The sequence below is a fragment of the Acomys minous genome, assembly GCF_964271855.1.
Source record: "Acomys minous genome assembly, chromosome: 1".
In the NCBI taxonomy this organism is placed as follows: domain Eukaryota; kingdom Metazoa; phylum Chordata; class Mammalia; order Rodentia; family Muridae; genus Acomys; species Acomys minous.
The window spans coordinates 13,281,160-13,304,544 of record NC_140483.1 but is presented as its reverse complement, the minus strand read 5'-3'; the positions used below and the strand labels follow the sequence as shown (position 1 = coordinate 13,304,544).

General features: G+C 45.6%; 1 protein-coding gene across 6 annotated transcripts in view; it reads left to right on the top strand.

The window, feature by feature from the left end:
- The window catches only part of DNAH14 (dynein axonemal heavy chain 14), a 230,415-nt gene that overhangs the window by 179,913 nt on the left and 27,117 nt on the right, over nt 1–23,385 (top strand). For all 6 annotated transcript variants that reach the window (XR_014781397.1, XR_014781398.1, XM_084793762.1 and 3 more), the window contains 7 exons: nt 133–289; nt 1,778–1,988; nt 5,271–5,373; nt 7,617–7,844; nt 13,890–14,087; nt 18,775–18,974; nt 23,215–23,384. Coding sequence is in view for 4 of the 6 variants with exons in the window: in XM_084793762.1 (XP_084649888.1) it covers nt 133–289; nt 1,778–1,988; nt 5,271–5,373; nt 7,617–7,844; nt 13,890–14,087; nt 18,775–18,974; nt 23,215–23,384 (1,267 nt within the window). In the remaining 2 variants the exon portion in view is untranslated. The remainder of the gene's footprint in view (nt 1–132; nt 290–1,777; nt 1,989–5,270; nt 5,374–7,616; nt 7,845–13,889; nt 14,088–18,774; nt 18,975–23,214; nt 23,385) is intronic.

The following is a 23,385-nucleotide window of genomic DNA, read 5'->3' as shown; positions in this document are numbered from 1 at the left end:
ACCTCCCCAACAGCACACCAGGAAACCCTGGCTAGAGCCAGAACACATCTTGCTTTGATCGCGTTTTTACCACTGGGAATAGCACCCTCCATGGATTTTTAAGCTGAACTTGTCTTCTATTTCCTTTTTCAGATTAAAATTCTTCGGCCAGAACGTTTAGAGAATTCAATAAGAAAGTTTATCGCTGAAAAAATGGGACGTGATTATCTTCCCGAGACGACAGTGAATCTGAAAGAGTCATATAAGGAGTCCACTGCTCAAACACCCCTGGTCCTTATCCACTCCTACGGTGAGCTACCTGTGAACAGTGACGCAGCGCGCTAACTAGGGTGGTGGCTCGCACCTATAATCCCAGTGCATGTTCAGTGGGGGCAAGCGGTCATAAGTTCAAGGTCATGCTCAGCTTTGAATTTTCTGAGGCTAGCCTATGCTACATGGCCCTGCCTGGAAAAACAGCAAGTAGATCGAGTCTGTGTCCAGTTATTCTATCTTTAAAAGCTTCGTGTGTTTCTAACATCTTTGAAAAGGGATTTAAACTTTAAACTATGTAAAGGATGAATCTCTCTGAAAAATATAAAAGAATCAAGATGGGGGGGAAAAAAGCATCCGAGCTAATTTTCTTATAGAAAATTCTTCAAGCACATAGTATTCTTCTGAAAGTCAGGGTCACCCCTTATATTTATTAACTGTTTTCATTAACACTGATCCTTCATACATACACTCATATCTCTGTATCATTTGTCAAATATCATATATCATTCCATGTGGAACGTGCTCATGTTTATTAAGGACCCATCAATCTGTTCCCCAAGCCATGGTGACTTGTATTTGGTTCGCAATGAACTATTTAAAAGAAGCAGGAGGTGACTATCAGAAGTAGACTGTGTGTCCCTCTAACCGACACACTCCTCACCTCAGTTGCTTGCCTCTGCTCCACCGGCCTTAAGAAAGCTTTCCTTAGTTTTCTCAGGTCTTCACACTCTGTAAATCAGAGGCTTTGTCCAGAGTGCCTCCTCTCCCCCTGAGGCTTTTTCACCTGATCATGGCGCACCATGCTATGTGCCGGACACCTGCAGATGCTCTGGCGCACCATGCTATGTGCTGGACACCTGCAGCTGCTCTGGCGCACCATGCTATGTGCCGGACACCTGCAGATGCTGTGGCACACCATGCTGTGTGCCAGACACCTGCAGATGCCGTGGCACACCATGCTGTGTGCCAGACACCTGCAGATGCTGTGGCACACCATGCTACGTGCAGACACCCACAGATGCTATCTCCTTATTGAAAACTTCCCCCACCGTGGCAGCAGGCCACTAGTCACCCCCTCATTTGACAGTAGTCTGGAAGGAAGGAGATAGGTAGCTAAAGCTTTGCAACACACTTTTCCTGAGATACTTTTGCTGCCAAAACCTGTGCGCAGACTTTTCATGGTCACACCAGTTTCACGAGCATGTTTTAGCTGGGTTAGCAGCCATCGTGAGCAGTTGTGTCGTCCATCACCAGAGAACGAAGGGGCAAGAAGATCCAGGTGTGATAACCAGCTGCTAGTGCCTCTGCCCATGAGCTGCTACCGTTCCCAGATGTTGGGCAACTTGCATCACGGGCCAGCAAATGGCAGAGACAAACTTTGAGGTGTAGGCTTTAATTTCAAAACCTGGGTCATTCTCCTGCACCACCCCCTCCCCACCCCCTCAGGAAGTGCAGAATTGTGTCTGTTGAAGAGAATTAAGGGAGCTTACAGTTTCATTTACCTCTCTGTGTTGTTGTTGTACAGGGCTTGACCTCAACAATATTCTCCTGAGATTCGCACAAGAGTTCAAAGGAACACCGCCGCAGGTGACCATGATTTCCCTGGGCCGAGGGCAGGCAGCCAAAGCAGAAGAGCTCATTTTTCAGTCAATGGACAAAAAGAACCAGTGGGTCTTCCTCCAGAACTGCCACCTCGCAGCTTCCTTCATGCCACGACTCTGCACGATCATAGATTCGTAAGCTCTGTGCTTGTGTGTCTGGGAACAGATTGATCACGCACACTGCGAAGTCACTGCAAAGAGCAGTGCAGGCACTTGAAGGCTGTACTCCCCACAGCACTGACTCACACGATCTCCACAGGCTCAGCCTTCTTGCTTGCAGTATTTTGAAACTGTAGCTGTGAGGGAAGAGTTGGCAATGTGTGAAATTAGAACTGGTTTGGCCAAGTTTATTCTACAGTTTTTCCCTCCTGTCGTCTTGTGCTGCCTGCCTGTCTGTACAGCCAGAAAGGCAGAACAGCGCATGAAGGTTCTTTCTTGTTATTTCTTCTTCTGAGAAAGGGGATTAAACTGCCCAACTTGAATTTCTAAAGTCTCTCTTAAAATACAGTTTGTGCTCGTCTCAGGCTGTGACTCTTTTGGGAGCTTAGAAACTACTGGAAAATAAATCACACTTACGGAATCCCCCAAGAGTCACAGGAGGATCACTGAGTTAGATGACGTTAATAGAGGCAGACCTGGAAAAAAGACACAACTATCTGTGCCATGTCAGGCACTATTCATTTAAAGTACTTGAAGGCCATCTGCTCTTTGTCACTGTCATTCTAAGTGCTGGGGGCACAGCAGGGCCAGATAAACACTAGATTTTCAGAGTGCCTTAGGCTGCAGAGCAGCAGGCTCATACAGAGGACCATGCTCAGGAGTTAGTGGCTTTTTTCTTTGAGAGAAAGAATGTAAAGTTGAGGGGATACAGAGGCAGGAAGGATCTGAGAAGAGTTGGCCAAAATATACTGTCAGAATTTCTCAAAAAGGACCATTTTAAATTGGCTGTTCCTGAATTTAGGCACTAAATAAATATGTTCACAATACATTAATAAAAAGGAAAAATACCAAGCTAGAATAAACATGTACCATGTGATATTTTTATTTTAAAATAAGAGAAGGCTCAAAGAAGGGAAAAGAAAACATTTGGTGGACTTACAGGTTATTCGGGCTGTTTTCATGTTTTATTTCATATTTCAGTGGTGGGTTTGCTTTTATTATTTAGGCTTACTCTACATATTTTATTTTTACTATATGTGTGTGTTTGTGTGTTTGTGCATGAGCACATGCATGCTACAGCACACATGTGACAGTCACAAGACAGCTTTTAAAGTCAATTCTCTGCCTCCAGCAGAGTCCTGGGTCCTGAGTATCAAAGTCAAGTTGTCAGTCTTGGTGGCAAGAACCTTCATCTGCCCACACTGTTGAAACTTTTCAGAAGTAATTTCAGGTCTACACCACACGGGAGCTACGACTCCCTGTTCATCTTCCTTTCTAGTTTCCATGCTTAGGACTAACCTACCACTGTTCCTAGGTTTACAAATACTAGTTTCCCCCCTCTGAGCTGTTTGAAAGTTGACTGCCTGGCACAATGTCATTTGCACACACACCCCCAGTGCCTCACTGTGCTTGGGCATCTAATCCGCAAAACTTAGTCCTGGCTAGCTGCTTTCTCAAGGTATCTTTGTGGTAAATAAGAACTTCAAGTCTAGGTTCCAAAACACTGGCTTCTCTGTAGTTCTCTGTCTCTTCTGTCTCCCTTAAAATGGCGGAACTCCTCAGTCCACCTTTGACTGCTCATCTCTAATGGTTTGAAAGGCACAGACAGCCTGATGTGTTGTGTGCACCTTGCAGGGGTGTGTGCCTCGCAGTCTACAAGCTACATACACCGAGGAAGCTATGAATACTGACACATTCCATATTATAAAGGATTTAGGTTTTGGTGGTTGGTTGGTTGGTTTTGGTTGGTTGGTTGGTTTTGATTGGTTGGTTGGTTTTGGTTGTTTAGTTGGTTGGTTTTGATTGATTGGTTGGTTAGTTTTGGTTGGTTGGCTGGCTGGTTGGTTGGTTGGGCCATGTTTTTGGTCACTGATTCTTGAGCATGAACCTCAAAAATAACAATGTCATGCCATAGTGTCAAAAGTTAGGCATGCTCAAAAGAGTTGTCAACTTGAGCTTGTCTGCTGTTTGCTTGTACGCCGTCTACAGCTTGCTGCAGGCAGGAAGACGGCAGATGTGCTAGAGCTTATGACGTCACTCTGCGCTATTCCTGGTGCTGCTAACTTTGATCACATGATTATACTATCGAAATTTTCAGACCTTTTTTATATATTAGAGTATCCATCCCCACTAGTTTCAGCATCCCTTGTAATCTGTGACTGAATTATTACTACCTAATTTGCTAAGAAGTAGCTTTCCGGCTGCTCGCCTTGACTGTACGTGCGACTTCACGCAGAAAGAGTCACGTAATGACAGGCTACCAGAACAAAAAGCACGTCCCCTCTCTAGCTATTGATTCATTTACACAGTCACATCAATGTGGATGTCGTCCCATTGTACTCCTTTGACTTAGCCAGGTCCTACTGTCTTTTACTTTGCTGTTTGCCCCAGTGGAAAAGCCTCCTATCCACCCTGGCTTTTTGAGACAGCCATGCAGACAAGGCTGACCTTGAACTCGACCTCTGCTTCCCTCCCAGCATGGCTTACCCAGATGACACCAAAGCCAAATTCTAGCTGGTGCGATCCCCATCCTGAACCACCAGCGATGGCACTCAACTCAGGATCTTATATGGGAAAAAATCAGCTCTTGTCCGACACATCATCCCTCCCTTTGCCAGTCTCTGAGAGTTCGAGGCCAGCCTGGTCTATAAAGCGAGTCCAGGACAGCCGAGGCTGCACAGAGAAACCTTGTCTCAGAAAAAAACAAAAAACAAACAAACAAACAAAAAGACAACAACATCCATTTTGGGTCCAGCACATGCGACCTCTCTGACCCCGTGTTCTGGGACCAGCGAACCTTGCCAGAGAACAGCACCTAGGAACCTGAGCTTGTTTGCTGCCAATTCCCTCTGCTCTAGTCGCTTCATGTCTCCCCCCAAAGCCTTTTTTATTTTTATTTTTTTAACTTAAGGGAAGGAAAATAGAAATTGATGAACCTTTTTGTTTGTTTTCTGGTTTTTTTGAGACCAGAGACTATGGTAGCCTTGGCTGTCCTGGATTCACTTTGTAGACCAGGCTGGCCTCCAGCTCACAGAGATCCACCTGCCTCTGCCTCCCCGAGTGCTGGGATTACAGGTGTGCACCAGTGTGCCCGGCTGATGAGTCTTACACAACTCTTTGTGCACCTCCAAAGCACTTGTAATGAGATGGTGTCTTTGGCATTAGGGTGATTTGTAAGGTCACAGAAATATTAAAATGCTCTGACTCTAAGAAAATATTGTACAAATTTTTTAATGTTTACATTTTTTTATTTTGCAGATTTAGTAGCCCAGATACGACCATAGATCCTGACTTTAGGCTTTGGTTAAGCTCAAAATCGTATAGTTCTTTCCCAATTCCTATTCTTCAGAAGGGTGTAAAGGTAAGAACGAAACGGCGGGATCTCAGTGTGACTGGCAACGCCTGCCTGCTTGTAAATATGATTACATTATTGCTCATTACTCTGGACCAAGAAGAGCGCTCAGGCTCTATTCATTGTCAGCGTTTGCTAGGTGGGGAGAATGCTATGTAGCCCTGATTTCAAAAACTCCTAGCTCTGACACTTGCTTCTCAGAGAGGATGCTCTGCTTCCAGTTGTGGTAAACCAGAATACAAATATCTGTATAGCTCTTTCCTTTCTGCCTTCTACTTTTTCCGCCTCGGGATACTGCCTGGCTATGTTGGCCTTGACCCTTGAACTCCTGAGCTCTGATTCTCGCCCCACCTCAGTTGCTTGAGTTAGGTATGTGCCACTACACCTTACTCTGTGCCGTTTTCTTATTTCTATTCCTCTTACCCATTTTATGGTTTGTTAACTCTCTGGAAAGTTCTAGCAGAAGGCAAACAAATTCTTTGCTAACAAAGGGTTAATTGTTGGTTGTGCTTTCCAACTAAGACTCGGTCAATCCTATGAAAGGCCCAGTTGGCCTAAAACCAGACTTTAAACAGCAGGGAAACTGACGAGGACACAAGCAAAATATTATGCCAGACCAGGCCCGGCCAGACTGATTCCTAAATGCTTCCCCTTCTACTGTGCATTTTACCCAGGGCCACTTCCCCCAGCACTGTCCTGGAGCAGGCAGAGAAATCTGAGCCTTTCAGCCTGTGACTTAAGAGGCCCTATTTACTTCGCAAGGTGTGCCTGACTATGACCTCAAGTGGCCTTTTTCCTTTGGCAGGGAGTAGAAGCTAGAAGGCAGTAGTGACAAAGAGGGACATAGAGTTTCAAGGGACATTGATTTTGATTAGGTCTAATTCCACTTTAAGAGTCTATCAGTAGTTTCTAGCTTGGTTGACTGAGCTAAGGTGCAAGCAATAAATAAAGAAGGCTGTATTTCTATTTAAAAACAAAAAAAAGAGTCTATCAGTAGCCGGGCATGGTGGCGCACCCCTGTAATCCCAGCACTTGGGAGGCAGAGGCAGGTGGATCACGGTGAGTTCAAGGACAGCCTGATCTACAAGTGAGTCCAGGACAGCCAAGACTACACAGAAAAACCCTGTTTTGAAACCCCTCCTCCAAAAAAGAGTCTATCAATAAAGCTGGGTGTGAGGATACATGCCTTTCATCCTAGAGACCAGCCAGGTGGTAGATCTCTGTAAGTCCAAGGCCTACCTGGTCTGCATCTACACAGAGTTCTAACAACAGGCTAGAGAACGTCCTCCTTCCCAAAATGATGTGCTTACATTTCAAAGCAAAAGTCTCTCTATTTCTGTAACTCTGGAGAGAAGGCGGGGCTACTATGTCAGCCATCTGCATCTGCTCTAGTGGCGTCTTGGAGTACCATCATACACAGTGTCTCCCACTGCGTCTCCTCCATCACCCCCAGCAACATGTGGATCTGGAAATCTCATGTTCATACATACATACCCTCACCCATATAATTAATCTGCATAGCCACACAGTATTTATGTACTGTGTGTCAGAATTACATGAGGAGCCGGGCTACACACACACACACACACACACACACACGCACCTTGTAGGTTATCTCAGACTAGCGGCCACACTAATAAAACCCTCACAGTCAGTCACTTCAGCTACTCCAGTAAAGGAGTCAGCAGCCACTTGGATTCTCAAGGCAATCAGAATCCAGTAATACAAAGTCCCTACTGCCCCTTTCAGTATGAGTGATGGTCGGCTATGTCTGCTGGCTCAGCCACGGTCCTGTTTGCTCTGGCACGCTCCACGTGAGGCTTGGCAGCTCTGTTCCCATGCCACAGCACGGCAACCCCCGGCTTAGCACAACAAACTGAAGTTCTGTCCTTCCCGAACGCTATGCTTGTGGTCACAGTGATAACTAGCATCCCAGTGCTGCAGCTTGTCTTAAACTATGAATTAGGCAGCTCTCTGTGAGCTCGAGACCAGCCTCGTCCTCATAGTAAGCTCCATGCTAGCCAGGGCTACAAAGGGAGACCTTGTCTCAAAAGTAACATATGAATTAGAATGTGATACAACATATGAAATAATCCTGTTACAGGGGTATTTAAAAGAGAGAAGAAAAAAAAAAAGCACCTAGATTTGGACTTGTGGTTCTTGAAATGTCACCAGGGCTGTGAGAAGTAACCACTTCAGGACCCGTTCGCACCTGTCGTCACTTGGCATTTTCACTTACTTTTCTTTTAAAGATTGCCCTGGAACCTCTCAATAGGTTGAAAAGCAATTTACTTCAAACATTTGGCTATGGCGGAAGTGGAGAGGTGACAGAAGAGATCTTTCGTAAGCCTGATTGTGGACCATGGTGGAAAAAAATTCTATTCAACCTCTGTCTTTTCAATGCTGTGATCAATGAGAGGAAAGTGTATGGCACCCTGGGCTGGAATATCCCTTATAAATTCAGCTCTTCAGACCTGGAGGTGAGTGGGCTCCGGAAGGCAGGCAGTGAGCAGGCGCTAGCGTGCATCTCCACGGTGCTAGGCACTGACCACTGATGATCAAAACAGAGACGCTGAAGGCAGCTTTCTAGAACGCCGTTGCAGCCCCACCGCTGAGGCTGTACAAGGAGTCCATCTTTCGGACAAGTCAAATAACCACATGGTCCTAGTTCCTTAATGAAATAAAGCAGCCTGGGACGGGAACAAACCTCAGTACAAGGTTTTACAAGGTAGTTATGAGATGCAACTCAGTTGCTTGCAAAGACAGCTCAGCAGAGGGCCTGGCTTCAGTTCCCAGGGCCAACATGGCAGCTCACAACCACTTGTAACTACAGTTCTAGGGCATCTGGTGCCGTCTTCTGGCTTCTGTGGGCATCAGGCACACATGTGATATGCAGGCCAAACACCCATACGCATAAAATACTGTTCAAAAAGAAGGTTTTAACTCAGTGAATATAAGTGAAACATTTTCAGTTCCTGACATGTAAATCACTTATAAAAACTCTCACAATATTCTTATTTAAAGCAAGAAGGATTTACACAGAGTTCCGGGGGGCTGGACAACTTAAGAGTCATTTTTTAGACTATTATCTTTTTTATAGTATCTTATAGTATACCTTTTAGCAGGATGTTTTCTTTATTGCTAATAAAAGAAATGGATAACAATGTCTGCATAAACTTTTTCAAAGTTGCTGGCCAGTAGTCCACATGTCTTTGATCCCAGGAGGCAGAGGCAGGCAGATCTCTGAGTTCTAGGCTAGCCTAGTCAGCAGACCAAAGTCTAGGACAGCCAGGGCTACACAGAGAAACCCTGTCTTTAAAAAAAAAAATTCAGGAGCTGGAGAGATGGCTCAGCAATTAAGAGCACTGGCTACTCTTCTGGAGGACCCCGGGTTCGATTCCCAGCACCCACATGGCCGCTCACAACTGTCTGTAACTCCAAGATCTGACACCCTCACATAGACATACATGCAGGCAAAGCACCAATGTACATAAAAATTCCCAAGTTAATCCTCTTGCAACTCTGCTTCTCGTGTAGAGTGCTGCACCCTTGATTACCCTCCCATTTTTGTTTTAGAACATTTTTTTTTAATTTTCTAGGAAAATCTTAATTTTCCTGTGTCAGTGAACCCCACCTTGGGATGGAGGACTTCCATTCCTTCGTGTTCTCTCTGTGGCCACTAGGAGGTAGAAATCTACCTCCACAAGAAGCCACCTACATGCAGTAAGCTCATTGGTTCTGGTGTTGGCCAATGATATAAAGTACAGCAGATGCCGGGAATGAGAGCACAGGGTGTTCCTGCCCAAGCCCGGTCAAAATGCAAACAATGCGCAATAGGAAGTTGTTGCACCGTGTGTTAGCGAGTTGAGTGGGGAAATAATTGCTGTCTTCTAGTCATTTGAATAGAGAGATGCATTTAAGGAGAAAAGGAAGCCGTGCCTCCCCTCCCCCCACACTAGTAACCAAACCCAAGATCCCACACATGCTGAGTCCACACTAAGGCACAGAGCTACACGCAGCCCAATTTGTCTTAGATTTTAACAAAGAAGAAAACTGAAAAGAAATAACAACTTGAGCAAATTATCAAAAAGTAAGAAAAGGGGCTGGAGAGATGGCTCAGAGGTTAAGAGCACTGGCTGCTCTTCCTTAGGTCCTGAGTTCAATTCCCAGCAACCACATGGTGGCTCACAACCATCTATAATGAGATCTGGCGCCCTCTTCTGGCCTGCAGGTGTATATGCAGGCAGAGAACTATATACACAAAAATAAATACATCTTTAAACAAACAAAAAAAAGTAAGAGAAACAATAAAGTAAAATAGATAACAGAAAGCAAAGTGAAAGGATTGCTATCACTTATTAAATGCAGCATGCACAGGTCCTGGGCTCAGCCCCTAGCACGTCAGCGGATAGCATACTGTGGGTCTTGAAAACTTTACGCACTACTGAAAAGAGTGAAGAGGGGCTTACTAAAAATAGAGAACTTAGCAAAATGACTACATAAAAATGTAAAAATATAGTTTTTCTCTAGCAATAAACACTCAGAATAGAAGTGATTTAAAAATGTTGAAACGACACAGGGACAAAATAAGAAATTTAAGGGTTGGGGCTGGAGAGATGTCTCAGCGGTTAAGAGCACTGATTGCTCTTCCAGAGGTCATGAGTTCAATTCCCAGCAACCACATGGTAGCTCAAAACCATTTATAATGTGATCTGGTGCCCTTTTCAGCACTGTATGCATAATAATAAATAAATATTTTTTTAAAAAGAAACTTAAGGGCCCCACATAAAGAGCACTGTAAGTTAAGGAGAAAAAGAACAACATTCTCGATCATTTAAAACGCTGACAGTCTTGTGACAGCTTTGTAAGATAAGCGCACTGATGGTCCCCAGGTTCCAGATGAGGACAGAGGCACGGACACTGGAGAAGTCAGCCAGGCTGCACGGGGTGGCAATGTGTGCCTCCCCTTTCTCTCCTCTGCTTGCTCGAGCTCAATGCATCCCTGTTGTCCAAGGAGACTGGAGGTTCTTCCAACACTAACTACCAAACACAACACAGTCACAGTTAGAACTTAGAAGATTTAGAATTGAAAAAGATTCACATAGAAGAAGAAATGTTGGAGCTATAGAGGTGGCTCAGTAGTTAAGCACACTGGCTGCTCTTCCAAAGGTCCTGAGTTCAATTCCCGGCAACCACATGGTGGCTCATAGCCATCTATACTGGGATCTGATGGCCTCTTCTGGCATGCAGTTGTACATGCAAATAGAGCTATATATATATGGAGAAGAAATGTTGAAGAATAAGCTAAAACACACACACACAAGAATATAAAAAATAAGGAATTTTCCTTCACCAGACATCAAAATACACTAAAATTCCACTATCCTGAAGTAAATAGTTTAGCAGCAACACTAGGTTAAGTCAGAGTGGTTCAGCAAAGAATGCGGAAATAGATTGAATTCTCTATGAATTTCTAAAATTAATTTGTGACTGCACATATTTATGGGACACTGTGTATGGATGTTTTGCCTGCATGTGCATGTATGCCTGCGCACCATGTGTGTGCCTGGTGCCCGGGAGGCTGGAGGAGGGACACTAGATCTAGAGCTGGAGTTATAAAAGATTGTGGGCTGTCATGGAGGTGCTGGGAATCAAACTTGGGTCCTCTGGAAGAGCATCCAGTTTTCTTAACCACCGAGCCATCTCTCTAGCTAAATTTTAAAAAAAAATGCTGGGAGCGGTGGCACATGCCTGTAATTCCAGCACTTGGGGAGGCAGAGGCAGGCAGAACTCTGAGTCTGAGGCTAACCTGGTCTACAAGACACAGAGAAACCCTGTCTCCAGAAAAAATTTTTTTTACTGCCGACCAAAGTTTCCTCAAGGGCCAGGCAGTGGTGGCGCATGCCTTTAATCCCAGCACTTTAAAGGCAGAGGCAGATGGATGTCCATGAGTTCGAGGCCAGCCTGGACTACAGAGCAAGTTCCAGGACAGCCAGAGCTGTTACACACAGAAACCCTGTCTCAAAAAAAACAAAACAAAACAAAAAAACAATAAACAAAATTTCCTCCAATACAGCTCTACCCCTTGTGCTCTAGCTGTCTTCCAGCCTCAAGCCCCACCATCTGTGAGACCAGGAGTGTTTCAACACAGTAAAAAGATGTTTTGTTTTTAAGTAAATAATACCAGTACAGCTAGCCACCCTACTGGAAGAAAAGTACTTAGGTCCTTTATCTTTTGCGCTCTGCTAGTTTATAGAGCAGAAGGAAGATTAAATGCATTATATAGACATATAGATCTCTAAAAATGAATCCGGGGTCTATATACAGTTTTGGAGTTAGGGATAACTTAATGCAAGTTAGAAACCCAGAATTGGAGCAGTGTCAAAGCAGCTCAGTTGGGACAGTGTGGAATTAAAAAATGTAGAAACACAGAGCCTTCAGGGCTGTAAAACCCATATTTGATTGTAAAAACCCTTCCATGGAAAACTGTTATAAAGCAGCCAGAAGACAAGGAACAGACTTCAGAAAGTATTTGCAATGAGGGGCTGCAGAGCCGGCTGTGACGTCAAGAGCACTTAAGAGCATGTGCAGCTCTCCCAGAGGACCCGAGCTCTCACTGGGCGGCTCACGGGCCCCTGGAGGGGATCGGACATACTCACATGCACACAGCCACACACAGATGAGCATAGTTAAAAGTAACTCTTTTAAACTGTATGATGCAAATGGCAGGCTAAAAATTCATCTCTATGAAATACAGAGTTCTTAATATTACAAAGATGACAAACAGTCCAGAGGCACTGTAGAGAAACTCCAACCTAAATGACTATGAGGAAGAGGGAAAGAGGCTGAGCATAAATAGTGCCAGGCGGAATACAAACCCAGGCAGGCTCCGCCTGTCACAGTAACAGCTGCAAGTAACAGCTATCCCTGATACCCTCAGAGGCCTGACTGCAGGGTCCCCCTTACATGGCAACAGTCAATGGTGCTCAAGTCTCTTATAAAATGAGGCAGCATTTGCATATGACCTACAAGCAGCAGCCTGTATACTTTACATCATGTGTACATCCAATACAGTATAAGCACTGTGTGAATCAACATACTATCTTTTGGTTTTTCTTTTAATGTATGAGTGCTCTATCTGCATGTACACCTGTGTGCCTCAGATCACATTATATATAGATGGTTGTGAGCCACCATGTGCTTGCTGGGAATTGAACTCAGGACCTCTGGAAGAGCAGACAGTGCTCCTAGCTGCTGAGCCACCTCTCCAGCCCTCAACACCCTATCTTATTTAGAGTAATGACAAGGAAAATGTCAACATTTGCTTTGTTTTCCAATGATTTTGATCAGGGTTCTTGTTTGAGCGTGCAGACATGGTGCCCACAGGGAGCCCACAGTGGAGTCGCATCTCTGATGGTTTCAGCGGTGGGAGCACCGGGGCTCACACAGTGCAAGTATGAATGGCTGTGACCACGGAACAGAGACCGCTGAGGGCCAGCATGTGTGCCGGCAGCACCTGCGGGAGTAGGAAAGTCAGGAAGCCAGACAGAGAGGGAGGGAGAGGCCAAGAGAGCTTAGGGCAGTGGAGGGCATGAAGGAGGAGCCGGAAGGAAGTGGGGATGCCATTTGTATAAGCAAGGTCCCACTAAAGTCATTTTCAGGACACAAGAAGCCGCTGTTGCAGGCCTTGGGGGAGGGGAAGGGGGTGAGGGGAGGCATCCTCCTGCATCCTTCTGGGCCCTGCTTGTCTGTTAAAGCAGCAACCATGATTACAGAGGATATAGCTCAATTGCCCTACAGTCACTGGTGAGGGAAAACACACATCTTCCTACTTTACTACTCTGTTCCTGGTTAGTTGATTGGTTGGTTTTCCAGTACTAGAGACCAAACTCTAGGGCTTTGCTAATACTAGGCAAGTGCTTTACCACTCAGCTATATCCCAGAACCTTCTTTTGTTTTTGTTTTGTTTTGTTTTTTGAGACGAGGCTTCTCTGTGTAGCCTTGGCTGTCCTGGACTCACTCTGTAAACCAGGCTGGCCTCAAACTCACAGGGATCCACCTGCCTCTGCCTCCCGAGTGCTAGGATTAAAGGCGTGCACCACCACACCTGGCTTTCCTTTTCTTTCTTTCTTTTTTTAATAACTCCTTTATTTTCATTTTATGTGTTTTGCCTGCATGTGTGTCTTGTGAGGGTGCCAGGTCTTGGAGTTACAGACAGTTGTGAGGCGCCATGTGGGTGCTAGGAATTGAACTCCGGTCCTCTCGAGGAGCAGTCGGTGCTCTTAACCGCTGAGTGTCTTTCCAGCTCCCTCAGTCCACTTCTACTGAGTCAGGCTCTTACTAAGTTGCCCAAATTAGCCTTGAACTTATAATCCTCCTGCCTCAGCCTCTGAAATAATTTAGACTAGAGGACTGCACTTCCCAGCCTGGTTCTCTATGTTTCAGAGAGACTTTTAAGAGTTGTTGGTGTTGTATGAAATTAAAACCACGTGCAGATATAACAAAGCACAGTGTGCTTTCTACAGGTGTCCATAAAGATGCTGGAAAGCATCCTCTCCGGCCGCTCAGAAGTTCCATGGAAGGAGATGACCTACCTGATCGTGAATGTGACCTATGGTAGCCAACTGACTGATAAATGGGACAAGCGATGCCTGAAGACTCTTTTCCACAAATTCTGCAATCCTGAAAGGCTGAAGGCTAACTTCGGTTTCTTTAGTGATGAGGTAAGAAATGGGTGTATCTTCTTTTTTTCTTTTTTTTCTTTCTTCCCCCCCCCCCCCAGACAGGGTTTCTCTGTGTAGCCTTGGCTGTCCTGGGCTTGCTTTGTAGAGCAGGCTCTTCTTAATTTTTTTTTCAAACATTTTATTATGTATACAGTGCTCTGCCTGCATGTACACCTGCTGGCTAGATCACATTATGGATCGTTGTGAGCCACCATGTGGTTGCTGGGAATTGAACTCAGGACCCTCTGGAAGAGCAGCCAGTGCTCTTAACCTCTGAGCCATCTCTCCAGCCCCTCTTACTTCTTTTAAACTAGGTTTTGTTGCATCCTTTGTCTTCAAGCAAATTTTAATGATTACTTTAGTGGCTTTCCTTAACTTTCAGACCAGTATTGCAAAACCAACTTCCCCTTGTTTATTAAGTGCCAGAATATACCAAGAACTAAAAGAATGGTAAAGTGATAGCGTGTGCCCTCTGAGGACCTTGAGTTACAGCAGAGCAGAAGGCACCAGAAGGCAGCAGCTCGTCCAGACCACCGAGTCCATGCCAGCTAAAGGGCACGTTGCCCAAACTTCTGTCTGCCTAGCTGCCAAGTGAGGAAGCTGAGAGCCACAGGGAGGGAAGCACACACCACAAGTATGTGGAAGGCTGGCACGCAAGAACCCTGTCTCAGCCACAGCACCGGAGGTAGAAAATTCTAGATCTCCTCTTCGTTCCCTTTCCTCACCGCTTTAGTGTCTGTCCTCCATGCAGACGTCCACCTACGGGCAGGGATCCAGGCTAGACGCACCGTTCTGTTCTGTCTAACGTCTGCTATAGAGGAAAGAACTCTGTGACCTCTAACCCTTGTGGGCATGTGGAGGGGGGGGGCATTGGAGTGGTAAATCAACAACAGGACATGGCAAGGACAAGGCTCTGAGCCAGACCTGGTGTCATCAAGAAGAACAGAGGCCCAGGTCATCTGCCCAAAGTCCTGAGAATACAGGGAGATGAGCAAAGTGACATCCGAGGGGAATTCATTTGTAAGGTAACAAGAAAGAAAAAAAAAATGTGTATTAGTCTGTTGTTGACACCAACCACCAAAAGACAGCAGCATTTACAGACAGCTGGTGCACGCCAGCCTGTGTGTACGCTTCTGGTTGGTACTCAAAGCTTCTGTTTGCTTTTAAATGTTTACGGGAATGTTTAAGTTTAGATTCTCAAGTTAGTCCCTAAGATAAAACTAGCCTTGAATAACCTTTAGAATTGCTCAGTGAGTGCCATGTGTTTGACTTCTGAATGCAGGCTGTCACGCTAAATGTGTAAATGAACAGGAGCAACAGTAACATACATCTCTTGTCCTATTGCAATATACCACATTAGCAAAAATATGTATTCTGAAATCTTACATTTCAATTAATTATGTTAAAACCCTGAGCTGTTTATGGCCATTGCAACCTATCAGTCCGTCCTACACTGTAATAATCTTAGTTTCTTTCCCTGATGTCCTCTATCAGTGACTGTTCTCTGTTGTGTCCTGTGGCCAGGTCATCAGTGAAGTCCACTCCCACCAGCCTCTGACCCTATAAACAATGCATTTCTCTTCCCGGTCACACTGGTCATTTGTTCTTAATATTTGTATTAGACAGGTACCTGTCATTTGACAGTTGCTTAAGACAAACAATTTTTATGAGGAAAGATGTACCTCTGGCTTGTGTTTCCAGAGGTTTCAGCCCATAGCTGACTGACTGTGCTGGGCCTGTTTCAGCACAGGACGTCACAATGGGAGCATGTGGTAGGGGAGGCTGTTCATGGATGCAGCCAGCTAACAACAACAGACAGGGCAAGCATCCCAACATCTCCTTCAGAGGCACACCACAGTGCTGTAACTTCCTTCCCTACTTCCTTATAGTCTTACCCTCCCAGTGGCAGCAGGCTAGTCACCACACTTTTTTTTCCTACTTTTCCCCCCTTATTTATTTATTTAGTCACTTTACAGCCTGGTCCCGGTCCCCTCCCTCCTGTCTTCCCGATCATACCTTCAGCCCCCTTCCCTCTATTCCCCCCTCTCCTTCTCAGAGAAGGGGTACCAACTCACCCTGGCACCTCAAATTGCAGCAGTGCTAAGTGCATCCTCTCCCACTGATGCCATATAAGGCAGCCCAGCTAGGGGAAAGGGATCTAAAGGCAGGCAACAGAGTCAGAGACAGCCCCTACTCCCATTGTTAGGGGACCCAGATGGTGACCAAGCTGCACATCTGTTACATACGTGTAGTGGGGCCAGGTCCAGCCCATGCAACCTCTTTGGTTGGTGATTCAGCCTCAGTGATCCCTCATGGGCCCAGGTTAGTTTACTCTGTAGGTCTTCTTGTGGTGTCTTTGACGCCTCCATCTCCCCCAATCCTGACTCCCATTCTTCCTCTAGACTCCCCGAGCTTGCCCTATTTTTCGCCTGTGGATCTCTGCTTCTGTTTCCATCAGCTGCTGAATGAAGCCTCTCAGAAGACAGTTATGCTAGGCTCCTGTCTGCCTCTCTCCCATGATGTGTGTCTCAAATTGAGCCAGCCATTGGTTGGCCATTCCCTCAATCTCTGCTCCATCTTTATCCCTACACTTCTTGTAGGCAGCACAAATTTTGGGTCGAAGGTTTCATGGGTGGGTTGGTGTCTTCCCCCCTCCACTGGAAGTCCTACCAACCTACAGGAGGCAGCGAGTTTAGGCTCCATAGCACCCAGGGCTAGAAGTCTCAGCTAGGATCACCCCTGTAGACGCCTGGAACCTCCCCTGTCCCAGAGATGCCTCCACCACTGATTTCCACTCTCTCTCCCAGTCTTCCACCCCACCCCACCCCTACTCTCCCTACGCCTGATCAATCTCCCATTACCCTCTCCACCCCACCCCTACTCTCCCTACGCCTGATCAATCTCCCATTACCCTCTCCACCCCACCCCTACTCTCCCTACGCCTGATCAATCTCCCATTACCCTCTCCACCCCACCCCTACTCTCCCTACGCCTGATCAATCTCCCATTACCCTCTCCACCCCACCCCTACTCTCCCTACGCCTGATCAATCTCCCATTACCCTCTCCACGCCCTCTTCCACCCCATGCCCTCCCCTCATCTACTTCAGATGCCTATTTTATTTCCTCTTCTGAGTGAGATTCAAGCATTCTCCCTTACCACACTGCACAAATCTCAAGTCCAAGTGGATCAAAGACCTCAACATAAAACCAGATACACTAAATCTAATAGAAGAGAAAGTGCGAGAAGAGCCTTGAATGCATTGGTACAGGAGACTGCTTCCTGAACAGAACACCAACATCTCAGGCTCTAAGATCAATAATTAATAAATGGGACCTCATGAAACTGAAAAGCTTCTGTAAGGCAAAGGACACTGTCAACAGAACAAAACAACAATCTACAGACTGGGAAATGATCTTCACCAACCCTGCACCTGAAAAAGATGTAATATCCAAAATATATAAATAACTCAAGATATTAAACAGCAACAAACCAAATAACCCAATTTAAAAATGAGATAGAGAGCTAACAGAGAATTCTCAACAGAGGAATCTCTAATGGCTGAGAAACCCTTAAAAGATGTTCAATGTCCCTAGCCATCAGGGAAATGCAAATCAAAATAACTCTGAGATTCCATCTTACACCTGTCAGAATGGCTAAGGTCAAAAACTCAAATGACAGCACATGCTGGCAAGAGTGCAAACTTGTACAACCAGTGTGGAAATCAATCTGACACTTTTTCAGAAAGTTGGGAGTAGATCCACCTCAAGACCCAGCTATACCACTCCTGAACATATACTTGAAAGATGTGCTACCATTACACAAGGACACTTGCTTAACTATGTTCATATCAGCCTTATTCATAATAGTCAGAAGCCGGGAGGTGGTGGCGCACGCCTTTAACCCAGCACTCGGGAGCAGAGGCAGGCAGATTCCTGGGAGTTTGAGGCCAGCCTGGTCTACAAAGTAAGTCCAGGACAGCCAAGGCTACACAGAGAAACCCTGTCTCAAAAAACAAAAAAACAAAAAACATAATAGCCAGAAACTGGAAACAACCTAGATGTCCCTCAACTGAAGAATGAATAAAGAAAATGTGGTACATTTATACAATGGAATGCTACTCAGCTATTAAAAATAAGGAAATCTTGAAATTTGCAGGCAAATGGATGGAACTAGGAAGTACCATCCTAAGTGAGGCAACCCAGACCCTGAAAGACACACATGGCATGTACTCACTGATAAGTGAATATTAGCCATAAAGTACAGGATAACCATACTACAATCCACAGACCCAAAAAAGCCCAGGAGGGCACAAGGGAGGATGCTTGAAAGTCACCACACTTTTAACACAAAAGGCCTTGGCCTCCTTTGCATTGCTTCTCTAGGATGTACTAAAGGCCCCTCACTTCCATTACCTATGAGTATATTTCATCAAGGCACTAAGTGGTTACAGTCTCCTAGCCCTTAAATGCCCCACCCCTTCCCAACAAGAAAGTTACATGTGTGTGTCACACAGTTTGCAATAGAGTAGTCCCAACAGTTGCTTTCAACAGTGTCTGTGCCATACAGAAATGAGAAAGAAGAGCCAGCCTTCTGCACAAAAGGTCATGGGGAGAAACTTGCTTCATGCGTTACCTAGAGTAGATGTCTAACTCCTGCAAAACTAACAAAGCAATTCAACTTTCAGATGTACCAGTCAGTGCCCAGCTGCTCAAGCTTGAAGGACTGCATAGAGATTATCCAGTCCTTACCAGATGATGAGTCTCCCGAAATATTAGGACTACACCCCGAGGCCACACACACCTCCAATGAGACCAAGACACAGCAGTTCATTGAAAATCTCATCATCATGCAACCAAAAGCTGTCCAGCTCAACCTCATGATTAAGTAAGAGTACACCGGGAACTGTTGTTAGTTGTGAATTACAATCTGGGTATTATCTGGGTACAAAAGTAAAACTTGCATGGTAGAGAAACTAAGTTCTCCACAACACGGAAGCAAGTGCATGATGCACATTCACGAGCACACACCTGTGCTGATATGTGTGCATGTGCACACAAAACACACTTGCCAAGCATGTAGTAGTTAATAAGTACGTGTTGGATGGGTGAGTGAGTTGTAGCTGGTGAGTTGTCTTTTAAATGAATTTGGTTTCTTTCTTTTTTGTTTTTTGTTTTTGTTTTTGTTTTTTGTGGGGTGTTTGGTTGGTTGGTTGGTGTTGGTTTTTCAAAACACGGTTTCTCTGTCCTGGAACTCACCTTGTAGACCAGGCTGGCCTCTAACTCACAGAGATCGACCTGCCTCTGCTTCCTGGGTGCAGGGATTAAAGGCGTGCGCCACCACACCTGGCTTTAAATGGATTTGTTTAAATGTGAAGCATGCACATTTGCTTCTCAGGAGGAACAGACAGCCATCTCAGTGACAGAAAGAGCCATGTGGTCAAGAGAAACTTGCCTGTAGCCGGAGGGTCGTGTGAATCACAGCTCTTCAGGGGCCTCATCTGTAAAGGGGGTAGAAATACCTGTCGGCCCTTCAAGGCTGTTTTAAGGTCCAAATAATGTAATACATGTGCCCCACACCCAAGCTTCCTCTACCTGAGACTACAAAATAAAATCAAGTGTGTCCACACCAGAGCTGCATGGCTGGAGCCCTTGAGGTTTGGGCTGCCAAAGTCTGTAGACACTTCCTAGGGTGCTGTCTCTGGGGAGCTCAAACATCTTCACCTAGGAACTGGATCATGGTGTGCTCACTTCCTCCTCCCAGTCTTCCTCACCAGACCTGTGTTAAAATCCTGGCTCCACCATGTTACTCTGGGGAGGGCAAGCCAATGAATGTTTTTCTGCCAAGGCCCCTCATCTCTGAGTCAAGACAGGAACTCCCTGAGAGCCTAGTGACTGCTGCCTTGGTTTTAGTTTTTCAACATCTAGGTTTAACATATACTAACAACCACCTTGTCAAAGCCTTTCAATAGTGTCACATCCCATTTGTGGACTTGATCAAGCATTTTCAAATAGATTAATATTTGTTATAAAATTGGCATCCTTCTATTGTCTGTCTACCAGGGCTTCTCAAGTTTATCTTTTTGTTGTTGTTGTTGTTTTGGTTTGGTTTGGTTTTTCGAGACAGGGTTTCTCTGTGTAGCCTTGGCTGTCCTGGACTCCCTCTGTAGACCAGGCTAGCCTTGAACTCACAGCAACCCACCTGCCTCTGCCTCCTGAGTGCTGAGATTAAAGGCATGCACCACCACGCCCAGCTAAGTTTATAATTTTTATAAATATAATACTCAGGTATATATAGTCAATCTTAAATTCCTTTGTTCTCTTAATTATATAAATTTAGCAAGATTTCAGTTTTATTTTCTCAGTTATCTCTTTCTTTAAATGGAGGTTTGCCCTGCAAGCATGAGGTCCTGTGTTCAGACCCACAGAGCGCACATTAAAGTCATGTGCACATCTGTAACACCTGTCACCCAAGAGCTGGAAGGTGGAGAGAGGCGGATCCTGCGGCTTGCTGGTAGCCAGCCTTGCCAAGATGCTGAGGCCCAGGTGCAGTGACAGGCCTTGCTTCTGTGGATAAATTAGAAACTAAAGTTGAGAGACAGTTGATACAAAATCCATCCAAACATCAACCTCTGACCTCCACATATGCCTACACAGGCAAGTACACCTGCGCATACCACATCATACACAGACACACGCAGACACACATTCAACACATATACACACACCCCGCAGCCACACACACACTCACACATGCACATACACACACATTGACAACATATTCATACACACAGATACCACACACACACACACACATACCACACCACACATACTCTCTCACACAGACATACACTCACACTACACACACACATCACATATATACACACACCACACACACACACACACACACACACACACCACAGAACATATTCTGGATAATAACATTCCTTAGCTCAAAAGTATCTTTTCTATAAATTTTCCTTGTTGGAATTACTTCTTGTTGGGACCCATGAGTAGCAGAGTCAGAATTCTGTAGCTGACAAGCGAACTGCTCCACACTTTTATGCAAGGTGGTCACATTACCCACATCTGTGGGTCCCAGCTACTCAGTCTCTACGACCTATAAGCTGAGTTTACACTTCTTTGGCTAAATCATTTTCCACGTCCCTCCAAACCAATTAGAACTCTATACTCCCGTACAGCTGTCTCATCTCTGGATCAGGACTCACTCAGGTGACATCAGAATGACCTTGGCTTTGGCATGTGGCTTTTTGCCACTTGATCCATTATCCATTGTTGTTTACTAACAAAAAATAGACACAGTTCAAGCATCATTTCACTAGAAGTGAGGATAGACTGCCTGCTCCAGAGGGGGAGACTGCACATGTGGGGGAAAGTGGGTGCCCGGGAAGAAACATCCAGTTTGTTCCCAGAGAGCAGCAGGTAGAATGCCCTACAGACTCAATACCTCTGATGACACATTTCACACTATTAGCATTCCACAATACACAAGTAAAAGATGGAGTGATTATTATAATCATGTGTTACTTTTCCTGGGGAGATGTGAACAAATATCTATTCACCTCAGATATGTCACTGACAACAGACACAATCCCCTCCCAAACCTATATTAATGAACCAGGGGTTTATTCGTCATTTTTAGGAGTGTGGGTTACAGCCCACTTACAGGAGCATAGATGAGCTAGACATTTATGTCACCAAAAACTCCACCCTAAAATAGGTGGCAATGCCCAAAAGCTTGCAGGCAGCTCAGCTCACTAGTCTTTCTTGCCCAGTGACTATTAACTAGGATATAACCTCGCAGGGAGCCTTATGAATCTTCTAAGTTTTAGGAACTTCCTGAGACTTGTGACTTATTTTACTCCCCAGCCTTCTAAGTTTAGTTCATTTCCTCAGTATGAAGGAGTCTTTCTCTAAAAGGAATGTTCAAATTGGAAGAAATAGTTATACAACTGTGTAGCCTTGGCTATCCTGGACTCCCTTTGTAGACCAAGCTGGCCTTGAATTCATAGCAATCCCCCTGCCTCTGCCTCCTGGAGTACTGGAATAAACGCCATGCGCCACCACTCCTGGCTTCATTTAACAAGCATCTTGAGTATGTCTCATAGTGTCCCCTTGGTCACTAGGTGGCCGTAATTCTTCCAGTCATGTTATTCAAACACTGAAGCTCATCTGTCTGTGAGGCACCAGTGGGAGATATGTCATATTCAATATAATCCAGACTTTTTGACTTTTGAAACTACTTGAAGCCACTTTGAATGGCTTCATCAAAAAGCCAAGTATGATGACGAACTAGAAAATGCATGTCCTGGGGCAGCCCAGAGGCAGTGCTGCTGAGCGAAAGGCCCACACTGGGGTGTCAGGGCTATCCCTGCTTTGAAAGATAACATTCATTTAGCTAAATGAAAAGCAACCTGGGTGTTAGGTAAAAAACGGTGCCATACTGACCAGCAAAAAGCTTGAAAGAGTGTTGCTATCCCCTGCTCAGCCACTTTCTGCCCTGTCAGCCCACCAACCCTGGCTTCTCATCTTTGGGAGGACCCCAAAGCATCCCTCCAGCCATATGGCACCAAACTCTCAGGCAGCCATGTACAGTCACTGCTCGTGTCACATGAGTGCATGGTCAGGAAGCCCTTGGGTAAGCAGAGAGGAGTGTGACAAACTGACCTGGTGAAACCTATGAGCACGCCACGTCCTTCTTTGCTTTCAGTCTGGGCACATCCCTGCCTACAGATACAGTCTGGTAAAGAGTGTTTTAGAAATAAACCCTAAGAAGGCTTTTATAACACATTTCCTTTTGGGGGGGAGGGGGGCTCGAGACAGGGTTTCTCTGTGTAGCCTTGGCTGTCCTGGACTCACTTTGTAGACCAGGCTGGCCTTGAACTCACAGCGATCCGCCTGCCTCTGCCTCCCGAGTGCTGGGGTTAAAGGCGTGCGCCACCATGCCCGGCTACGACACGTTTCCTTATAAGCACAGAAGTTATCGGCTTTCTCCTCTGTAAAGGGGAGTGACGTCCAGTGTGTGAGGTCTTCTGTCTCACGCCAGAGCAGGAGGCACTCCCAGAAGACTTGGTGCGTGCCTCATTCTTACCCCGACTCCTTTGCAGTCCTGAGCAGAGCAACGACAGCCTGGTGATGGAGCTCCTATCTGACATCATGGTCCAGCTGCCCCAGACCGTGGAGAACGAGGACGAGACTTCTGGGCCTGAAATGCAATGCACATTCAAATTCTTTATAGCAAGTCCAATGTGGGAGAAGCTTCATAAAAACACTGAAGG